A 19318-nucleotide genomic window follows, 5' to 3' on the forward strand; every position below is an offset into this window, starting at 1 on the left:
TATGCCACTCTAGTACTCCAAAACGTGTTCCTGTTTGACCTCAGTGTTAAGCTTAGAGAAACACTGAAGTTGTAGATGTTTATCCATAATAACGGATAAGACAGGTGCAATTTAAGTCCTCTCAATTGGTTATCTTGTTTGCTAAGGAAGAAGTGGAGTAAAGAGTAATAACCAGACTATAACCTAATTCTGGTACTTAGTGGTGTTAATTAAAGTCCCCCTCTTTTTCCTAAAAAGTTTGGTTGGGGCGCCGGGGCAGTATTAAATGAAGAGATTCAACCATTCTAATTAGAGACAGAGTAAGAGATCTATACAATAAAAAAGACTCCAAGCAGGGTAGCCTGCTTTAAAATATTAAAAAATTACCTCAGCTTAGACACATGACCAAAAAGAGCATGTGTTTGTTGCAGTGGGAATTTAGCCACTCATTGAACAAGCTCTTATTTAATGACTGACTTTAACTGTGCAATGTTAAAAAAAAAACGCATTTGTTTGCACCTCTCTCTTACAGCATTTGCTCACTTCTTAAAAGGCTCTACAACCTCACAACTTGCCATTGTGTGACCAAACCTTTTATGGAGCATTTTCAATCAATCACCAACACTTTTACATTTTTTAAGTAAGCCTTTATGATCTTTTTGGTAAATTTATACTGCATGCTTTTTCTTGTGAAGAAGGTCAGAAGAAAGCTAAGCATGTGACATTTTCTGAGTCTAATAAAGCAGCATGGTGGTTTATTTCAAGCTTTTACAGTGAGGATTCCTAAAACATTAGTTAACCAAAGAAAACAACAAACTTCAAAAGGGTGCACCTTTGTCACAACCCTCTGAAGTACCACACAAGATGTGAACAGATCTAACCACTGCTTCCATACAGATTTATTTTCATGCTTCTATTTCTGTTCTTTGGTAATAAAATAGCCGTAGGTGAGATTGCTTTGCGTGGCCAACTAGACATGGCAGAGACTCTCATAGTCTTGGTGGTTTCAAGAGACATAACTATGTTGTAAGGCTTTGCTTTGATGAAGCACAGATTTTGGTAATTTGAGAAATGGCTTGTTGATTAACTACTTATTTTTACCACAATCTGATTTGATAAACTGCATCAACAGGCATTGTTGTCAAGAATTGTCAAGAAAAGTTAAGCACAGCAATTGCCTACTGATGAAAGAGTATGTAAGGTACTGTAATTCCTCAAAACAGCTTTTATCTTTGAGACTGGCTCATACATCACTCTGATTTGTGAGATGTTTATTTAAAAGAAATCAAAACTTATTTCTCTCTTCATAATTGAAGTCTGCTTTGAATCTGTTATCTACATCTCTGCTGTAATTACAAGAATTTTGTCTGTTCCTTGGAAATACTGGAGAACTGGCAAGACTTTTGGAAAGATTTTAAAATCCATTTTATGGAAATAGTTTCATTCCATGAACATTTGTCCTATGTTCTAAAAAACACACTGTAAAAATAATTTATTTATGAAAATATACAGTATCACAAAATATAATAAAAGTTTGTGCTAGTGCTCTCTTTAAGCAATGGTCACCTTCTTTGTTCCTCTTGTTGAGCTGGCCACAAAAGCATAAGGCAATCTCAGGTGGCTTTCTGGCTCTCTCAGAGATATTTCCATCACCCAAGGTTCCAAGAGCAAACAACAGGAATAAAGCCACTCAGGGCAACAAAGCTGGTGAAAGGGCTGGAAGGAATGTCCTATGAAGAGTGGCTATGGACTTTGGGCTTGTCTAGTTTGGAGAAAAGGAGGCTGAGGGGCGACCTTCTTGCTCTCTACAGCTTCCTGAGTAAGGCAAGTGAAGAGGGAAGCTGCTGATCTCTCCTCCCTGGTATCCAGTGATAGGGCAGTGGGAATTGGTCAAAGCTGCACCAGGGGAGGTTCAGACTGGACATTAGGAAGCATTTCTTTACTGAGTGGGTGGTCAAACACTGGAATAGGCTTCCTAGAGAGGTGGTCAATACCCCAAGCCTGTCAGTGTTTAAGAGGCATTTGGACAATGCCCTTATTAACATGCTTTAACTTTTGGTCAGCCCCGAAGTGGTCAGGTAGTTGGACTAGATGATCCTTGTAGGTCTTTCCAACTGAAATAGTCTAGTCTAGTCCAGTCTCCATACTATATATGTAGGAGGACTGAGGAACGTTTGAATAGTAACATTGCAGTATGCAATCAACTGCTTTGGTTCAAGTAGTTAAAGATCTTGTTTCTATCAGTATTAAACTTATACTTTTTGGAATATAATGAAGAAGACTGTACCACAGTCTTGCCAAAAAGGTAAGTGAATTTAATCCACACATCTTTAAATCAGACGCTGAAGCATGGGATCTTGTATCCTTTATGCAAATCATGATATTTAAAGTAAGTATACATGGTCATATCAAACAGATAAATTACCCTTTGCTAAACTTTATTAGAATAATACATTAATTAGTAGGTATTAATACATTAACTAATAAGCTTTTAATATGCTGGTCTAAAATTAACTGAATAACTTCATATTCTTATTGTAGGAAAACCTAGAATATGCAGTATTTATTTTTTATGCTACAGTTCTTATCTTTATCACATACTAATTCCAATCCCACAAAAGTGTTAATTGGAGGCTAAAAAACCAACAAACCCCCAAAAACATAACCAAACAAAAAACCATATCCAGCTGTATAATATTTTGAAAGTACAATAGACATTATTTAGAAATAATTGTGTACAACCTTGATTTTACAAGATCAAGCTAAACAGGAATTGCATTTCATAACGTCACAAAGTAAAGTTCTATCTTGTTTTCTAATTACATGAACTAAACACATATAAAACTTTACTTCCTCCTGGCTTCCAAATGTTTCTTAGAATTTAGGTCTACAACCAGTAACTTCACCTCAAAATGTAAGGAAAAATTACCTATGTAAAAGTCAAGCTGAAGTTTTGGGGAACTATCAGAACCTGAGCAACAATCAACTTCTAAAACAAAGAATAAAGGCATATTTTTTTTTTTAACATTACTCACCAGTAATATAAATGTAAAACACTTACCCTCTTTGCTTATCTCTGCAATTGTAACCCATTCCAAGGTAATATGAAATCCACTTCCTTTTGTGTCCAATTCATCTTTTTCTACCCTAAGCAGCAGCACAGCTACTGAATGCACATCAGATTTTACAAATGAAACACTGTGTGCTATAATAAATGGACTTCCTAGTTCTTCATTAAACACAATCTAGAAAACAAAATTGTAGTAAAAAGTCAGTCAGTTAAAACAGAAGCCTTACTCTTTCTCAGAAAGCAGTAAAAAGCTTCAGTGAATGTCAAATCAGTTAAAATTCGCTTCCTAGAAACCTCTCTGCCAATAACAATCCATGAATGTCATACATTTCTGGTTCCTCCTTCCTTGGCTATCAAGCCACTGTTCTGAAACTCTTTTAATTATTATTGTTTATATTATAAAATCATTGTAAGGGCCCATTACACAAAGCACAAAGATCCATAAAACAGTCTGCATTATGGCGGTTTACTACTACAGTAAGTAGATGTACAACAACTGATGAACAGAACAGGATCCATAAACACAGCATATCAACTGGGTAAACTGTAATCCGCTGGGTGCTCTAAATACTCAAAAAGTGAATTTAAATTGAGGTGAACCTCAACATTTGAATCTCATGTTTTTGTTACATCGACAACTGCAGTGCAACTTATTTATGTATCAGCATTCTCACACAGAACCAACCATCTAAAGAAAAGGACGACCAATTTCCTATTTACTGAGCTCTCAAAAGATGCAGGGGAAGGAGCCAATCCATCGTGCTGAAACCTTCCACTTCAGTACATACACCTGAGTTCCCGCCAATATGAAAAACTCCTTGACTGCTTAGGAAACTGCCCTCTAATAAAGAAAATAGATGCAAGATGTGGGCTCTTCATAACTGATTTATCTTTCATGAATAAAGAGGAACCAATCACAGACAACAAGACTCATAGTAGCTCAAGTAGAAATGTAACTTAATTATATTTGTTGTGTCCGAGCAGGATAACCAATACCATTATTAGTGTAGTAAGATCACTTTGATGTGGATATGAAAAATGTCCCTTATCAAGACTCTTTAAAAGAAATAATTATGTAAACAATTTAATCACGAGAAACATGAAAACATACTTCAGTTACCACCAACAATTGTAAGTAAAAATATTAAGCAGTGATAATTTTCCAGAGCTAAGTGCACTGTATGAAGATATTCCCTACCAGAGGTGGAAATAATATTATTTATATTATACCTGCTCTGCAGGTAAACCTCAGGGTTACTTATTAAAGCTTTTTAATCAGCAGGTTTGTTTAAGTTTTGTTTCAGTCTCTGTGGATGTATTTGTAAGATAGGGCAAACTAAATGGTGAATATTTCAAGCACAATTATATCTTCACAGACAAACATCACACAAAACAGAAATCTCCTAACTTAAAAATTAAACTAGCTTTTAGCTTGGTTGACATTAACTTCAGACCTTTTTAAAAAATACGTATTATTCCACAGGCCAGCCAAAAGAGCAAACAATAAAAGATGGGCAGGCAAAACCTAGACAGACACATACAAATAGAGAAGGGAAAGGGGAAATGGTTTTTAGAAAAAGTTCAGCTAGACAAACACTTAGGCACCTACTTAGAAACACTTAAGATTCTTCTTCAGTCAAAAGGCTGTTCCCTTTCAAACACTTGGTTTTTATACATTTTGTGCAGAAAGAAATCATTAACTTAGACATTAGTATAAAAATCAGTGTTTTTTATACTTGAACACAATGCTGTATCAGTGACACAGTTATGATTTAAAGCTTAATTCTTCACAACATTACATACATGCAGATCTCATAAGAAATGCAATAAGAAGAATTATTTGATAGATGTATACTTAAAAATGTTATTGCAAGACTTACCTCCCACTTTTCAGATGCACTGTTTCCACGCTTGCCTGACTTAATTAAAAACAGTCTTCCTGTGCCATCAGAAAGGGTAACCCATGTGGAAGATGAGAAGTGTATTGAGGCACAAAGGCGATTATCACAAGCTGTCAAGTCTGTGGGTAGCCTGAAAACTTCTCTTGGTTTTTGTAGAGCAGTGTCCTATAAGCAAACAGCACTAAGACTTTATAAAGTATTTATCAATTTCAATAAGTATTACAGACAAATGAAGAATAACAAATCTCAGCAGCAATTTACCAGTTTCTTTGTGCAGCTGAGCATATTTGGAAAAAAGTAGGTACGATCATTCCCGTATGTGTGGAATGGTGGAATATGGAAATGGTAGTGGAATGTCATCATTGAGTTGATTTCTATTTACAAAAAGCATGAGTGTTCTATAATTGATATTTCAGCAGTCTTTTTTTTTTCCTTCCATTTTACAGCACTAATTACATTTTGCATTAAAAACGTCTTTTCTCTTCTTTTCCCCTAGCATTCCCATATAATTAACCATTTACCTCAAATAATTCTAGTCCCAGTAAAAATGTGGAGACTTTAAAAGAAACTAAAGCCACAGAATTGTACTCAAACTAGTTCATAAAAACTCACTTCTAAATTAAGAATTTTAGCCTATTCTCTTTCACAACTAGTATATTCAAGACGATATATGATTTCTCAGCTTTCCTAGAGTGGTCATTTTATTCAGTAAATTAGAGAATAACTGTGATTAGCTAGCAAAGAAATGCTGTACTAATTAATATCACGTTTCCAAATAACTTTTCCATCACATTATGATTATACTATGCATCAGGATAAACATATTTAGAATACTGTTTTAGTGGCACCCTGCAATCTTGTTTTTTAAGCCAAACTACAAGAATGAGCATAAATGAACAGAGACCCTATAGCAAACAAAATGCACAGATGATATAATTCTCCAATGAGCAATAAAGGTGTGGATTTTTAAAAAATGATACATAACACTAAATTTTACCAAAAAATTGGTAAAACAAAATAAAACAAGAAAACAAAACAAAATAAACAAGAAAAATCAATTTTTTCCTGCCGTATAAACTTTACACAAAACAGCCTGATTGAATAATAGCGCAAAACGAATGTTAGATTAACAATTTCATCTATATTTCTAGTAATTGTTCTCAGAAGTCCTGCTTTAGTTCTGTGTTGCCTTCTTCACTTCCTGCTAATTCTAACAGAAGAAACTGCTTTTGTGCTGTAAATTGGATTTCCAACTGTTGTTGTTAAGTACAAAGGCATGTCTTCCAGGATATCTTCTAAGGATTATTCTTTATCTTGTGCCTTCACTCTTACATACAGTCCTTTCTTTGCTGAATAAGGCTTTGTAACTCTGCCCATTATTTGGCTTGCAGAATGCCAGCAACGCTGCTGCCTGTTTAAGACTATTATTTACCTTCTTTTTGTGAGTTGACGTAATCTCTGAACATCCAAGATGCTTGTTAGAAAAAAACACCCCTGACCAAATCTTCATGATTTGAAAAGAACTTGGCACTACAGTTCAAAAAAATGGTCAGGACATGCTTTATCAGCAATACAACTCGATCAGCTACTTACGAAGTAGATCAGGCTGCAGTATTAAGAACACAAATGAAATATTCTTACAGAAGAACGTAAGATGTGACTATGATGTTGCTGTAGCCCCAGTCTACGTCTCTGTAATCTTTCAAATAACTGAAATGGAACTTAATTGCTTGATATTTTTCAACTAAACTACGTAGCTGCTAAATAAAACAGGCTGGCAGTCTGTCACAAGTGGGGTCCCCCAGGGACTGATACCAGGCCCCACGCTGTGCAACAACTCCATAAATTACCTGGATGATGGGCTTGAAAGCACCCTTACCACATTTGCCAATGACACTAAGCTAGATGATGAGGTAGACATTTATAAGGGAGAGCTATCTTGTACAGAGACCCAGATAAGCCTGGAAAAGTGGGGTAGCGAGAACATTGTGAAGAGAAACAAAGGCAAGTGCAAGGTTCTCCACCTGGGATGGAATAACCAAAGAGCCCAGTACAGGCTATGATCTGTGTGGATGGGGAGCAGCCTTGCTGAAAGGGACCTGAGGGTCCTGGTGGCCAACAAGCTGAGTGTGAGTCAACAGTGTGATACACAGCAACAAAGGCAAATCAGATTCTGGGCTGCATCTGCAGGAGCATTACTAGCAGAGACAGAGACATGATCATCCCACTCTACTCAGCACTTGTCAGGCCACACCTGAAGGACTGTGTCCAGCTCTAGTCCCCACAACTGAAAAAAAGACAAGAACAAATTGGAAAGGGTCCAAAGGAAGGTCACAAAGATGATCAAAGGGCTGGAGAACCTGCCCAATGGGGGAAGACTGAAGGAGTTAGGTCTCGTGTCCCTGGAGAAGATCCAAGGGCACCTCATCACAGTATTCCAGTACTTAAAGGGTGGCTACGGAGAGGATGGAGGCTCTTTCTTCTTATGAAGTCACATAGAGAAGACAAGGGGCAATGTGTAAAAGTTGCACCAGAAGAGGTTTCATCTTGACACACGAGAATTATCTTACAGTGAGAATAATCAACGGCTGGAACAACCTCCTCAGGGACATGACAGAGTCCCCATTACTGCAGGTTTTCAAGATGGAACTGGACAGGGTGCTAGGCTCATTTTCCCATGAAAGGTTGGACCATATAATCTTTTGAGGTCTCTTCCAACCTGGGCTGTTCTGTGATTCTAAAACAAATAGTGGACACTAACAATACAATTTTTATTTTTATTTTTAAAAATAAGCATTCACAACCTTGCCCCTTATACTGATTCATAGACTTCATGATCTGATTTGAGGTCTCCAAAAAGGTCTTCCAGTAACAATGAATAAAACCAATTCCTGTTGTTTCTGTTCTGTATCTTAAAGAAACATTTCTCATACAATTATGGTCCTTTCCCCTCATCTCAAAGACAGTTTATATATATATATATATAATTAATGAAACAAAATTAGGTACAACAGATTTCATATATATTTTGCAGGCTAGTGTACCTACATATATTTGAACACTTAAACAGTCATCTCTGGAAAAAAAGGTGCCTGACTGGCCTTTACAGTTCAATATTTCCCTTTTTAAACCCAATCTATCTTCTTAATCCAACAACAAATAGACTATGTCGAGAACATAACTAATAGTCATAGAGCCAATTAAATTATTTTCAGTTTTATTTTACTGGGCTCATTTCCAGTCAGTTGATCTACAGTTATTGTAGAAGGTCTGCAAATCAGAAAACTCTGCTTAACAATAAGGAAATTCTTCCCTTGTTACTAAAAATCAGTATTAATGTCACTAAAAAGAAAAGATACTTAAGGAGAAATATATTTTTAAAAATAGAACAATAGAATTTGAAAGAAAAACATTACAGGGACAGTTTTGAAGCTATTTACAAATATGTAGAAGAAAGCACAAACAGAAGCATATTTGTACTGAAAACCTGGGAGGAAACAAATATTTATCTATTCGCTGCCACACAAAATGCACTCTTACTATCGTAAAGGTGGGGATGAGATTAAGAAATAGCAGTGACAAAGTATCAGATTATAACAGTGTATTATTACAGCGCCTGAAATATCAGTCACAAATTATTGTATTTTCTAAGCATCTCCTTTCCCTCTATTTTCACGCTAGCAATGGATAGTTTGGGAGGGGTGGGGGGGAAATAATCTATATCTATATATACTTCTAGTAATAGAAACTCACTCATTCTGATCTATGAAATAAGGCAGTCAAAAATACACATACAAAGCACCATTTTTAAAAGTTCTTTGCACTTGTGCACGTGTATGCAATACGGAAAGAGCACATTTGTGCATGTAAAGCATATCGTGGCCCTGTTTGCTGAGAATCCTGTATTTGAGGGGATTTAAAATATTTTCCAGATGTTATTAAAATCAGATGTGCATTTAAAATATGTTCAAAGGTAAGCAAGAGAAATTGGATTTAGGTAAGTACCATTTTAATAAGCAACAGCAAAAAAGACCAGATGACAAACAGATAGCCTGCTTGCCTTTTGGGCCTACTTGAATTCATATTAGAGATTAGCGTGACTACAGAAAGGCACAAGGGCTTTTTGCATGACGCTTGCCATGGAAAAGATGCAAATCTGATTTTTAATTACTGGAAGCATTCAGGGGCACTTTGTAGATTTAGTTGCGTCACTTTGCCCCCTTGAACTATTCCATTAATTTTAACACATTCAGGAGGGGAGAATGAAAGAATAAAAAAAGAAACCCAAACAAAAAAAAACACACAACGCAAACAAAAATCCTACAAACACTAGATACAAAGAATTTTGGCTTCCTCATCTTTTGCTTTATTTTAAGGTTTCACTGAAAGGCAGTGTTTTCTGCAATGAAAGTGTTCCATTGTAACTAGCAATGACTACTGTGCCTCGGAAAAAAGAATAATTAAAATCCCCTGCATCTTATCACAGAAAGAAGAAGCATCATCCTGTTAATAGTGACTTACAGGACTATACAATGGAATATTACAGAAGACCACACTTTTGTCAGCCTTCAAGTGAATCTTATCAGTAAGCTTCAAATAGTTTTGGATGTCATGTAAAAAATAAAAATTAAAAAATACCAACTATCAACCATTTAATCTTCAAAATCTCACATCAGATTTTTCAGTGGTAATGTCAAGACTCAATATATCTCCTGAAAAAAGTGGAAAATAACCTTCATTACACATTACAAAGCCTTCCTCTCAATAGGCAAGAAAGGAAATGCTCTTACTCACAACCTTTCTGTTCACTAGTTTAACTTCAGGCATTTATTACAACAGTCTCTAATCTCAGTCCAACAATGAAAAGGATGGACTTAGTTGCAGCTGAAACAAAATCTGCACTCAAACTCCTTCTGTGTCAGATTTGCTTTTAGACTTGTTTTTCTCTGCACTCCAGCTGGTTAACAGGGGTTAATAGTAACTCCCTACTTCAGAAGTAAGAGGGAATGCTGAGATACTATAGTCATGTATTATACTAGCAAGAGCTGGCTAAAACAATTATAGTCATTTTAACAGAAGTCTGGTTTACTCACGGTAATTAGGTTTAAACGACAGCAACACAGTTTCCTTAAGAAAAAACTAGATGTAGCTTCTCATCAGACCCAGTTCTTCACCTCCCTTCACTTCTCTACAAAGATTCTTCCTTTGTTTAACTATATTTCACTGTGAAATCTCTCTCTCTATTTTTTTCTACTGGCCTTTAATTCTGGCTCTGCCCACTTCTGTACTTCTTGACACTCCGCTTCCTTGGCCTCTGTTGTTCGGTTCATCTATTCCAAATTTCATCTGGGTGCCTTCACTATTATAACAACCCCTTTCAGCAGCTCCATTGCTTTACCTACCTATGACACTAACCCTGACTTTGAGCCTTTTAAGCAGCCCAGGTTTCAAATGTGTGTAGAAATCCTGAGCAAACGGTTCCTCCACAGGCCAAGTCAGGCAGACCAAGCCAAGGCTGTATTCCAGTTGCTCAGGATAAGGAGAGTGCAGGTACAAGAGACATAATGTAAAATGCAAGCTTAAAAATTTCCTCTACTGTTCCCGAGTCCCCCATGCCAAGCTCCATTTAAGTAAGCATGTCTCAGCTTACATAGTTAAGTAGTGAAATTTTACTTAGGTTCTTTGGCATGCCTGTAAGGTGTGAAGTGGCATGCCTGTAAGATTGACATTTTAAGTTGTACTAAGAAATTACTGTATTGTTCTAAAGTCACAAACAGTCTACCATAATGTACATACAAGCAATATTTCAGAAGAGATTTAAAATAAGAATGAATTTTCCAAGGAAAAGACAGGGAATAAGAAAAGACAAAACATACCAAAAGAGAAACAAACAAACAAAAAGTTATATGGCAATTTCCACAAAGTAGCTGTAACAAATATACAACTTTGTTTTTATGAAAAATCAAAATACCTAGGCATTTGACACATCTCTCTAACTAAGCAAAAATGTCCACACACAGCATTCTGAGTAACAAAGAGCCAAGTATTTAACCCCCTGATACCAAAGGCTAGAAGATTTTGTTGTTCTTCACTTTAACTGCTTCCTTATTCTGACTTGTTTCAAACAGAATTCCCACATTGTTTCTGGTGCCACTTTCAGTGTTCCGAATTGAAATTAACTGAAAGTTATGGAAACCGCATTCCAAAGCTAATCCTCACTGGAATTCAAAAATATGAAAATATAGATACCATTAAGGGTTTTCCTTAAGTGTGAGAAGAGTTACTGTTGCCACAATTTCTCAATTCCATTATTTGAATACAAAAAGAAACAAAGTCATTTTTGCATGCGGAGATGAAGGTTGAGAAAACAAGTCCAAGTTTTTAACTGTTGGAGGAGAAAACTCTGAATATTTTCCAGCTATATTATGGTATTACAAACATCAATCAATTAAAAAAAATCCAGTCAGATGCCAAAAAAATACACAACAATCCAAAAAACCAAACTTGGGAATTCTGTCAATATGGTATCCATTGGGTTTTTAAAACAAAATATTGATGCTGGCTTGTTGAATGAAAGAAGCCCAATAGCTGTAACAGAAGAATGATAATGCTTCTATACAGTATTTCCAGCCAAGGCTAATAACTTCCTCAACCTGGTATAAAAACACCCACCTGAATACTCATCCGTTGACTTAGAAAAACTGCTCATGTTAATCACTTCTCTTTTTCAATTATATTTGATTTTGAGCAAGTGCAGGAATAATTCCTGATTTATGGATAACTAACACACTGCCATATTAGAATCAAAGTTGCAACCGAAATAGGAAGCAGAACTATCAATAGCTATGTGTTAAACGGCCTATGTGTTCTTTCACTTTGGATTTAGGACAACCATGTTAACGTGTTCCATCTTCTGTTTTAAAGAAGTGACATTAATTTTAATTGTGGCCGTTGCTAACTTGTAAGCTATACTTGGCTGAAAACAGTATTGTTTGTAATATACATTTGACTAATATATGGCTAGTTACATTTGTAATGGAACACCTTTTTGATGTTTCTGAATAAACATTCCTTTTTATTCATATGCAAACGTTTCCTTTGCAAAACAGCCCTGTATTGTGCATTAGGACACAAGATGGTGGCTATTTATTTCACAGTCCAGTGGAACTGAAACGCGTGACAAGATATTAAAAGTGCCATTTTTTGAAGATTCCAGTGGACACACCAGACCTAGAGAAGAGTATTTATTATTTCAATTTACTGCACATAAAAATGGAAATTACTGCCTGTTATAAAATCCTTTATCTAGTTTATCTGCTAAGAAAGAAATTTACACACTTTAGTGCCCTCCTAATAAAGGAATGTCCTGGGTGCCTGTGTTGTGCTGGCAGTGGAGGGGCAGGGGTGGCCCCTGCGAGGAGAGGCCAGGGCTGCCCCAGGACGGACACAGCCACTTCCAACCCCCTTCCATGGATGCACCACAGAGCACGGCTGAGCCTGGCAGCTGAGCTGGGAGTGCACAGGAGAGGTTTGCATCTCCCCATCATGTTGAAGAGAGGGAATGAGAGAGCATCTGGGTAGTTGTCTGGCAGCCAGACAAGACTAACCAACCACAAGGAAAAAACACCAAAAAAAAAAAAAAAAAAAAAAGAGATTGTGATGAGCCACTGTTCACAGAAGGCCTTCCCTGACAAGTTTCTTTGTTTTATATGTTCCTATGGGGAATCCAGATGATCTCAAAAGATTTGGAAGAAGTCCCAGAAGATTATTCTGTCTCAGCAAGAGTCTGTCAAAGGATCCAACTGCTTCCATGTTCTATGAAAAGTAAAGGAACTATTTTCCAGCTTCAGTTCTCAGCCTACCATCCTCTGGAAACCTGTATTTCCTGAAAAATCTAGAACTACCATTTCAGGATTTTTCTCAGCCTAGCCCTGGCCTAGTAATTTCCATCTCCGGAACTTTGCATAGAGTAAGTCACACTGTCTCAAAAAAATCACACATCACCCTGTTTTCTTTTGTCCCACAAGGTACAAGACAAATTCCTTGGTAACATGTGAATGGCTATTTTCCTTTCCACACAGTCTTTTATTCCTTAATGACCATGCACTACAATTGCATGTACCAGAAACACAGTGCCCATAGAACCATGCCCTTTCCCCTCCAGAATGAAGAATAGCTTTGTAATGGAAACTAGTGCATCCATGCATTAAAATGGCTCAAAAGAAATAGAAAAGTTTGACTACTTAAGAACATCAGTATAAAAGCAGAGAACTGTCATGTTTTTCAGACTTGGCCTAGCCTGCTCACACTCTATTTCTTGTTTGCCCAGGGCCACCAGCATCTTTTTGCCTCTAACAAGTGATACCTAGATTAAGCTATTAGTCCATAAAGGCTTCCTAATTCTATTGCGTAGTTTCTTTCTTTCCTCATATCTACAATGATTGGATTTTCAAATTAGCAAACAAAGAAACATCAAGTAACATAGGAGAGAAACAGCCAGCAACTAGAAAAGAAGTGTCTATTCTTTTCTTCAACTTGTCATCATGTGCATCTTCCCCGGGATGGAAGCAAATGCAACGCTATTGCAATATTAATGCAATACTATTAACGAAAAGATGTTGGAAACCTCGCTTAAAATCCTTTCATCCTTCCTGGTGAACTGCATTTTTGTTAATCTACCTGTCTTCCTGGTAATAGCTCCCCCCAGTTTTTGCATTCGGATCCTACTTGCCATATTTTCTACCTTATCTACCCCACATCTTTTCAAATTCAGTAATTTTTAAAATCAGTTTCTTCTTACCAGAGTCACTGACAGATTCATAACTCTTCCAAATTGATCAACATAGTAGACATTATCCTGGTACCAGGAATCAAGATGAAGATAATTATACATGCCAAAAGCACGCATGTGGTCAAGGGTATACTGATCATCACGAAGCTTCACTTCTGCTACCGCTGTGGAGGAAAAAAAAGGAAAATACTATTTGAACAATTATTTAGTTACTTATCTATAACTTTAAATTATTAAGTTCAAAGTAATAATTTAAAAATAATTCTTCCATCCTTAGTCCACAGGTCCGGTTTATTTTAAGAAAAATACATTATGTATATGGTGAAATTTTAAACTATGTAAACTTGGAAAGCTGGTTCATCCACACTGAAAGCCACGGCCATGATTCACTGTGATCACTGCTGTGGTTTAACCCCAGCTGGCAGCTAAACCCACGCAGCCACTTGTTCACTTCCCCCATGGCAGGATGGGGAAGAGAATCAGAAGAGTAAAAGTGAGGAAAAACTCATGGGTTGGGATAAAGACAGTTTAATAGGTAGAGCAAGAGCCGCACACGCAAGCAAAGCAAAACAAGGAATCCATTCACTGCTTCCCACTGGCAGGCAAGTGTTCAGCCACCCCCAGGAAAGCCGGACTCCATGACGCATAATGGTTACTCGGGAAGAAAAACACCATCACCCCAAATGTCTTCCTCTTCCTTCTTCTTCCCCAGCTTTACATATGGAACATGATGTCACATGGTATGGAATATTTCTTTGGTCAGTTGGGGTCAGTTTCCCCAGCTATGTCCCCTCCCAACTTCTTGTGCCCTTCCAGCCTGCATGTTGGCAGGGCAGTGTGAGAAGCAGAAAAGGCCTTGACTGTATAGCAACAGCCAAAAACATTAGTGCACTACCATCACTGTTTCTCACCCCAAATCCAAATCATAGCACTATACCAGATGCTAGCAAGAAAGTTAACTCCACCCCAGCTGAAATCATGACAATCATGTAATAACTATTACCACTTATGGTGGCCTATTGTGGTGGGTTGACCCTGGCTAGATGCTAGGTGCCCATCAAAGCCACCCTATCATTCCCCTCCTCAGCTGGACAGGGCAGACAAAAAATAACAAAAGGCTCCTGGGTTGAAATAAGGACAGGGAGAGATCATGCACCCATCACCATCGTGGGCAAAACAGACTCGACTCAGGGAAATTAATTTATTTCCAATCAAAATCAGAGTAGGGTAATAAGAAATCAAATCAAATCTTGAAACACCTTCCCCCCACCCTTTCCTTCTTCCCGGGCTCAACTTCACTCCCAACTGAGTCTACCTCCTCCCCCACAGCGGTGCAGGGGGATGTGGAAATGGGGGTTGCAGTCAGTTCGTCACACATTGTCTCTGCCTCTCTTTCCTCCTCAGGGGGAAGACTCCTCACACTCTTCCCCTGCTCCAGCGTGGGGTCCCTTCCACCTGTGACAGTCCTCCATGAACTTCTCCAATGCGAGTCCTTCACACGGGCTACAGTTCTTCATGAACTGCTCCAGCATGGGTCCTTTTCATGGAATGCAGTCCTTCAGGAATAGACTGCTCACAGGGTTGCAAGTCCTGCCAGCAAATCTACTCCAGCACGGGCTTCTCTCTCCACAGGTCCTGCCAGGAGTCTGCTCCAGCACGGGCTTCCCACAGGGTCACAGCCTTCTTCAGGTGCATCCACCTGCTCCAGCATAGGGTCCTTCAAGGGCTGCAGGTGGATACGTCCTCCACCTCCACAGGCCGCAGGGGGACAACCTGCCTCACCATGGTCTTCACCATGGTCTGCAGGGGAATCTCTTCTCTGGTGCCTGGAGCACCTCCTCTCCCTCCTCTTCACCGACCTTGGAGTCTGCAAAGTGGTTTCTCACATATTCTCAATTCGCTCTCTACTGCTTTTGTTCTGGTGCAGCAACTTCATCCCCTTCTTAAGTATGTTAACCCAGAGGCACTACCGCTGTTGCTGATGGGCTCAGCAAGAAGCTGCTCCATCTTGGAGACAGCTGGCACTGGTTCTGTTGGACACAGAGGAAGCTTCCAGCAGTTTCTCCATAGAAGTAGCCCTGTACACAGAAGTTCTCAGCGTAGCCCTCCCCTGCTACCAAAGCCTGGCCACGCAAACCCAATACACCTATACTGTCTCTTCCCAACATGTGTTGAGATTCAATTTGTCAATAACCCTCACAAGTTGAAACACACATGCAACGATTTTAAGTGTGCTTGGAAGAGCACGAATCATTCCTGATTTGTATATGGTATTACAGTAAGGGGAAAAAATTCTACTCCACAGTAACTCCAAGAAAACAGCAGCCAAAAGAAATATCCCATCTAACTACATGGATTCCATAGTCTTAAATTCTGACAGAAGTGAGAATTCTGACGGGGTGGAGTGAGAAAGCAGCCACGCAGTTCTTTGTTGCTGGCTGGGGCTAAACCACAACACCAGTATTTCACTTCCATCCACCCCCGTAACACAGACCATTCACAACTCTATCCAGCAGTCTTCATCTTAGATTTCTTACACTTTTCTTTAGCACCTACTGAAAACCTACTGAAGCAGCAGTAGTTTATTCTGCTCTGGCAGAACAGCAATTACTGCAAACAGTAGTCCATTTCGCAGTGCAATCAGTGGCATCACATAGCCATCACGATACCATCAATCAGATAGTCACTAGACAGCTGAGAACTGACCTCATTAGAGATACTGGCTATTAACATAAAAGTGGCTATAGGACACATTGCAAGATTACACTGATTAATAAAAAATCCAGTCATACTATATAAAATGCTTGCAAAATGACAGTATAATTAGCAATTAGTCTCCTAATCACAGAACGGTTAGAGTTGGGACCTTAAAGATCACCTAGTTCCAATCCTCCTGCCATGGGCAAGGCCACCTTCCACTAGACCAGGTTGCTCAAAGCCCCATCTGACCAACTGAATACTTTCATGAATGGGGGATCTACAGCCTCTCTGGGCAACCTGTTCCAGGGTCTCACCACCCTCACATTAAAGAATTTATTCCTAACATCTAATCTAAACCTACCCTCTTCCAGTGTGAAACTGTTATCACTCATCCTATAGCTACACTCCCTGATAAAAGAGTCCCACCCCATCCCTCCTGTAGGCCCCATTTACGTACTAAAAGGCTGCTGTAAGGTCTCCCCAGAGCCTCCTCTTCCCCAGGCTGAACAACCCCAACTCTCTTAGCCTGTCCTCATAGGAGAGGTGCTCCAGCACTCTGATCATCTTCGTGGCCTTCCTCTGGGCTCGCTCCAACAAGGTCCGGGTCCTTCTTATGTTGGGGGCCACAGAGCTGGACAGAGTACTCCAGGTGGGGTCTCACAAGAGCGGAGTAGAGTGGCAGAATCACCTCCCTTGACCTGCTGGCCACGATTCTTTTGATGCAGCCCAGGATGCAGTTGGCTTTCTGGGCTGCCAGCGCACACTTCCGGCTCATGTTGAGGTTTTTATCCATCAACACCCCAAGTCCTTCTTCTCAGTATTGCTCTCAGTCTATTCTCTGCCCAGCCTGTAATTGGTTTGGGATTGCCATGACCCACGTGCAGGACCTTGCACTTGGCCTTGTTGAACTTCATGAGGTTCCCAGAGGCCCACCTCTCAAGCCAGTCCAGGTTCCTCTGGATGGCATGCCGTCCCTCCAGCATGTCAACTCCTCCACACAGCTCGGTGTCGTTGACAAACCTGCTGAGGGTGCACTCAATCCCACTGTCCAAGTAACCAACAAAGATGTTAAACAGCACCAGTTCCAATACCGACCCCTGAGAACGCCACTTGTCACTGGTCACTATTTGGATATCAAGCCTTTGACAACCAGTCCGAGTGTGGCCATCTATCTGTTGATCATCACCTTTGATATCTGCAAACCAACACTATTAATTCCACTCAGCTCAAATCATTACTCATATTCACCACACAGGAGGGATTTCTGTACCTCTGCAATTAATAGATTACTGTACCCCAGGCCATGGCCCTTCAAATAAAGCTAGAATATCAACAAGAGAGTGAGAAGAAAATACATCTGTTGTAATGGGAAAGTCTGCTATCCATTCCAATCTCTACTTTAACTAATTAGAATATTTTACAGTAAATTACACTGTAAAAGAAATTAGAAGGATGTGTTGTGAAAATGCGTTTTAAAGCTGTTTGTACAATCAAGCTTTATCAGAGAGATATTTTTCCCAACACGACATGAGATGATGTGAATATTCTGTAAACAATTAGGCAAAACCAAATATAATCCAAGATAATTATTTTCAGTGAAACCAAGAACATGTCGTCTACTTCCCATATAGCTAAATTAACTGATCGTCTGAAATTTGAATACACATGCAGAAGCATGTAAAGCTTTTTTAGCACAGAAAACCTAAAACGGCCTTATTTTGTAAGGCTTTCTTTCTCCACTTCTCCCTCCCTGATCCCTAGATATGTTGCTACTGTCAGAATAGTAACTAAAACACATAAAAATAGCGTAAAAATAGCCCAAAGTAGACACTTCCTAAAGCAAATTTATAACCTTTCAAGAAAATTCTTGGAAAAATATGCTATTGATTAGCTGATTGTAAGGTGATAAGCTTTATAAAAGCTGGAACAACATGAAAAAATTCTCTGTCCTTGAGTTTTTCAGTCGGTATTCCTGAGAAGCCGTGAATAATAAGGGGTCAGGAACAGGAGATCCAAATCCCTTGCATAATTGCACTATGTAATTAATTCTTCATAAACAGAAGTCAGAAACTATACAATTTGTAGGTGATTTTAAACCAGTAAATCAAACAGATGTGTCTTGTACTGTCATGAAACACTTCAAATAAGGGTATCAACTGCTTACAGAATGTATCCTGTATATATAGCTCTGCCAAGAAGTAATTAGAGAAACTATTCCATCCTCAATTAATTGAAACTAATTCTGCGATCAAGAGAAATCTGTGCACAAATGCCATCTGCTATTACATACCATGTGCTCAGATAGCTTATAGGAGATTTTACACTAGGATGAAGCTCATTCCTTCCTTTCTACAGCCTTCCAGGTTCAAGTTTTCTTGATGGTCCTTGGGAAAATGAGGAGAAAACCAACAGAGCTGAGTGCAAAAAAAATGAAGGACAAAAAAGATAAGAAATTAAGGCTTTTAATAAAGTAAATGCAGAAAAAGAAAAGTTAATATAAAGGGAAAAGAAGAAATACTTCAATCATATCTCCTTATTCAGTCACATATTTTTGTGGGGTTTTGTTTGGTTGTTTGGTCAGGATTTTTTGTTGTTTGGTTTGTGGTTCTTTTTTTTTTTTTTTTTTTTTTTTTGTTCCGTGGGTTTCGGTTTTCAGCTTTTTGGGTTCAATTAACAAGCAGCAGTTAATGACAGCTATTCAACAGAATGTGTACGGTGTCCTTCAAGTTTCTGACAAATAAATCGGCACTACTAAAATCCAGGAACAATTCATACTCTGTCACACCAGAAAAGAGAGCAAGTATGCAGAATGTATAAGTCAAATCTCAGCTTTCAATATTATTTCCCAACAACCCTAGTTAGGTGGGATATTCCTCT

General features: G+C 38.5%; 1 protein-coding gene across 2 annotated transcripts in view; it reads right to left on the reverse strand.

Annotated features, from left to right (window-relative positions):
- Positions 1 to 19318, reverse strand: part of NUDCD1 (NudC domain containing 1) — a 41788-nt gene that overhangs the window by 18473 nt on the left and 3997 nt on the right. The window contains exons 2-5 of one of the 2 annotated variants that reach the window (XM_074145257.1): positions 13751 to 13905; positions 4930 to 5115; positions 3037 to 3224; positions 2830 to 2832 (exon numbers count right to left, since the gene is read on the reverse strand). In XM_074145257.1, coding sequence (XP_074001358.1) covers positions 2830 to 2832; positions 3037 to 3224; positions 4930 to 5115; positions 13751 to 13905 — 532 coding nt within the window. The remainder of the gene's footprint in view (positions 1 to 2829; positions 2833 to 3036; positions 3225 to 4929; positions 5116 to 13750; positions 13906 to 19318) is intronic. The other variant, XM_074145256.1, reaches the window with a different exon arrangement.

The sequence above is a fragment of the Numenius arquata genome, chromosome 3, assembly GCF_964106895.1.
Source record: "Numenius arquata chromosome 3, bNumArq3.hap1.1, whole genome shotgun sequence".
Classification (NCBI taxonomy): domain Eukaryota; kingdom Metazoa; phylum Chordata; class Aves; order Charadriiformes; family Scolopacidae; genus Numenius; species Numenius arquata.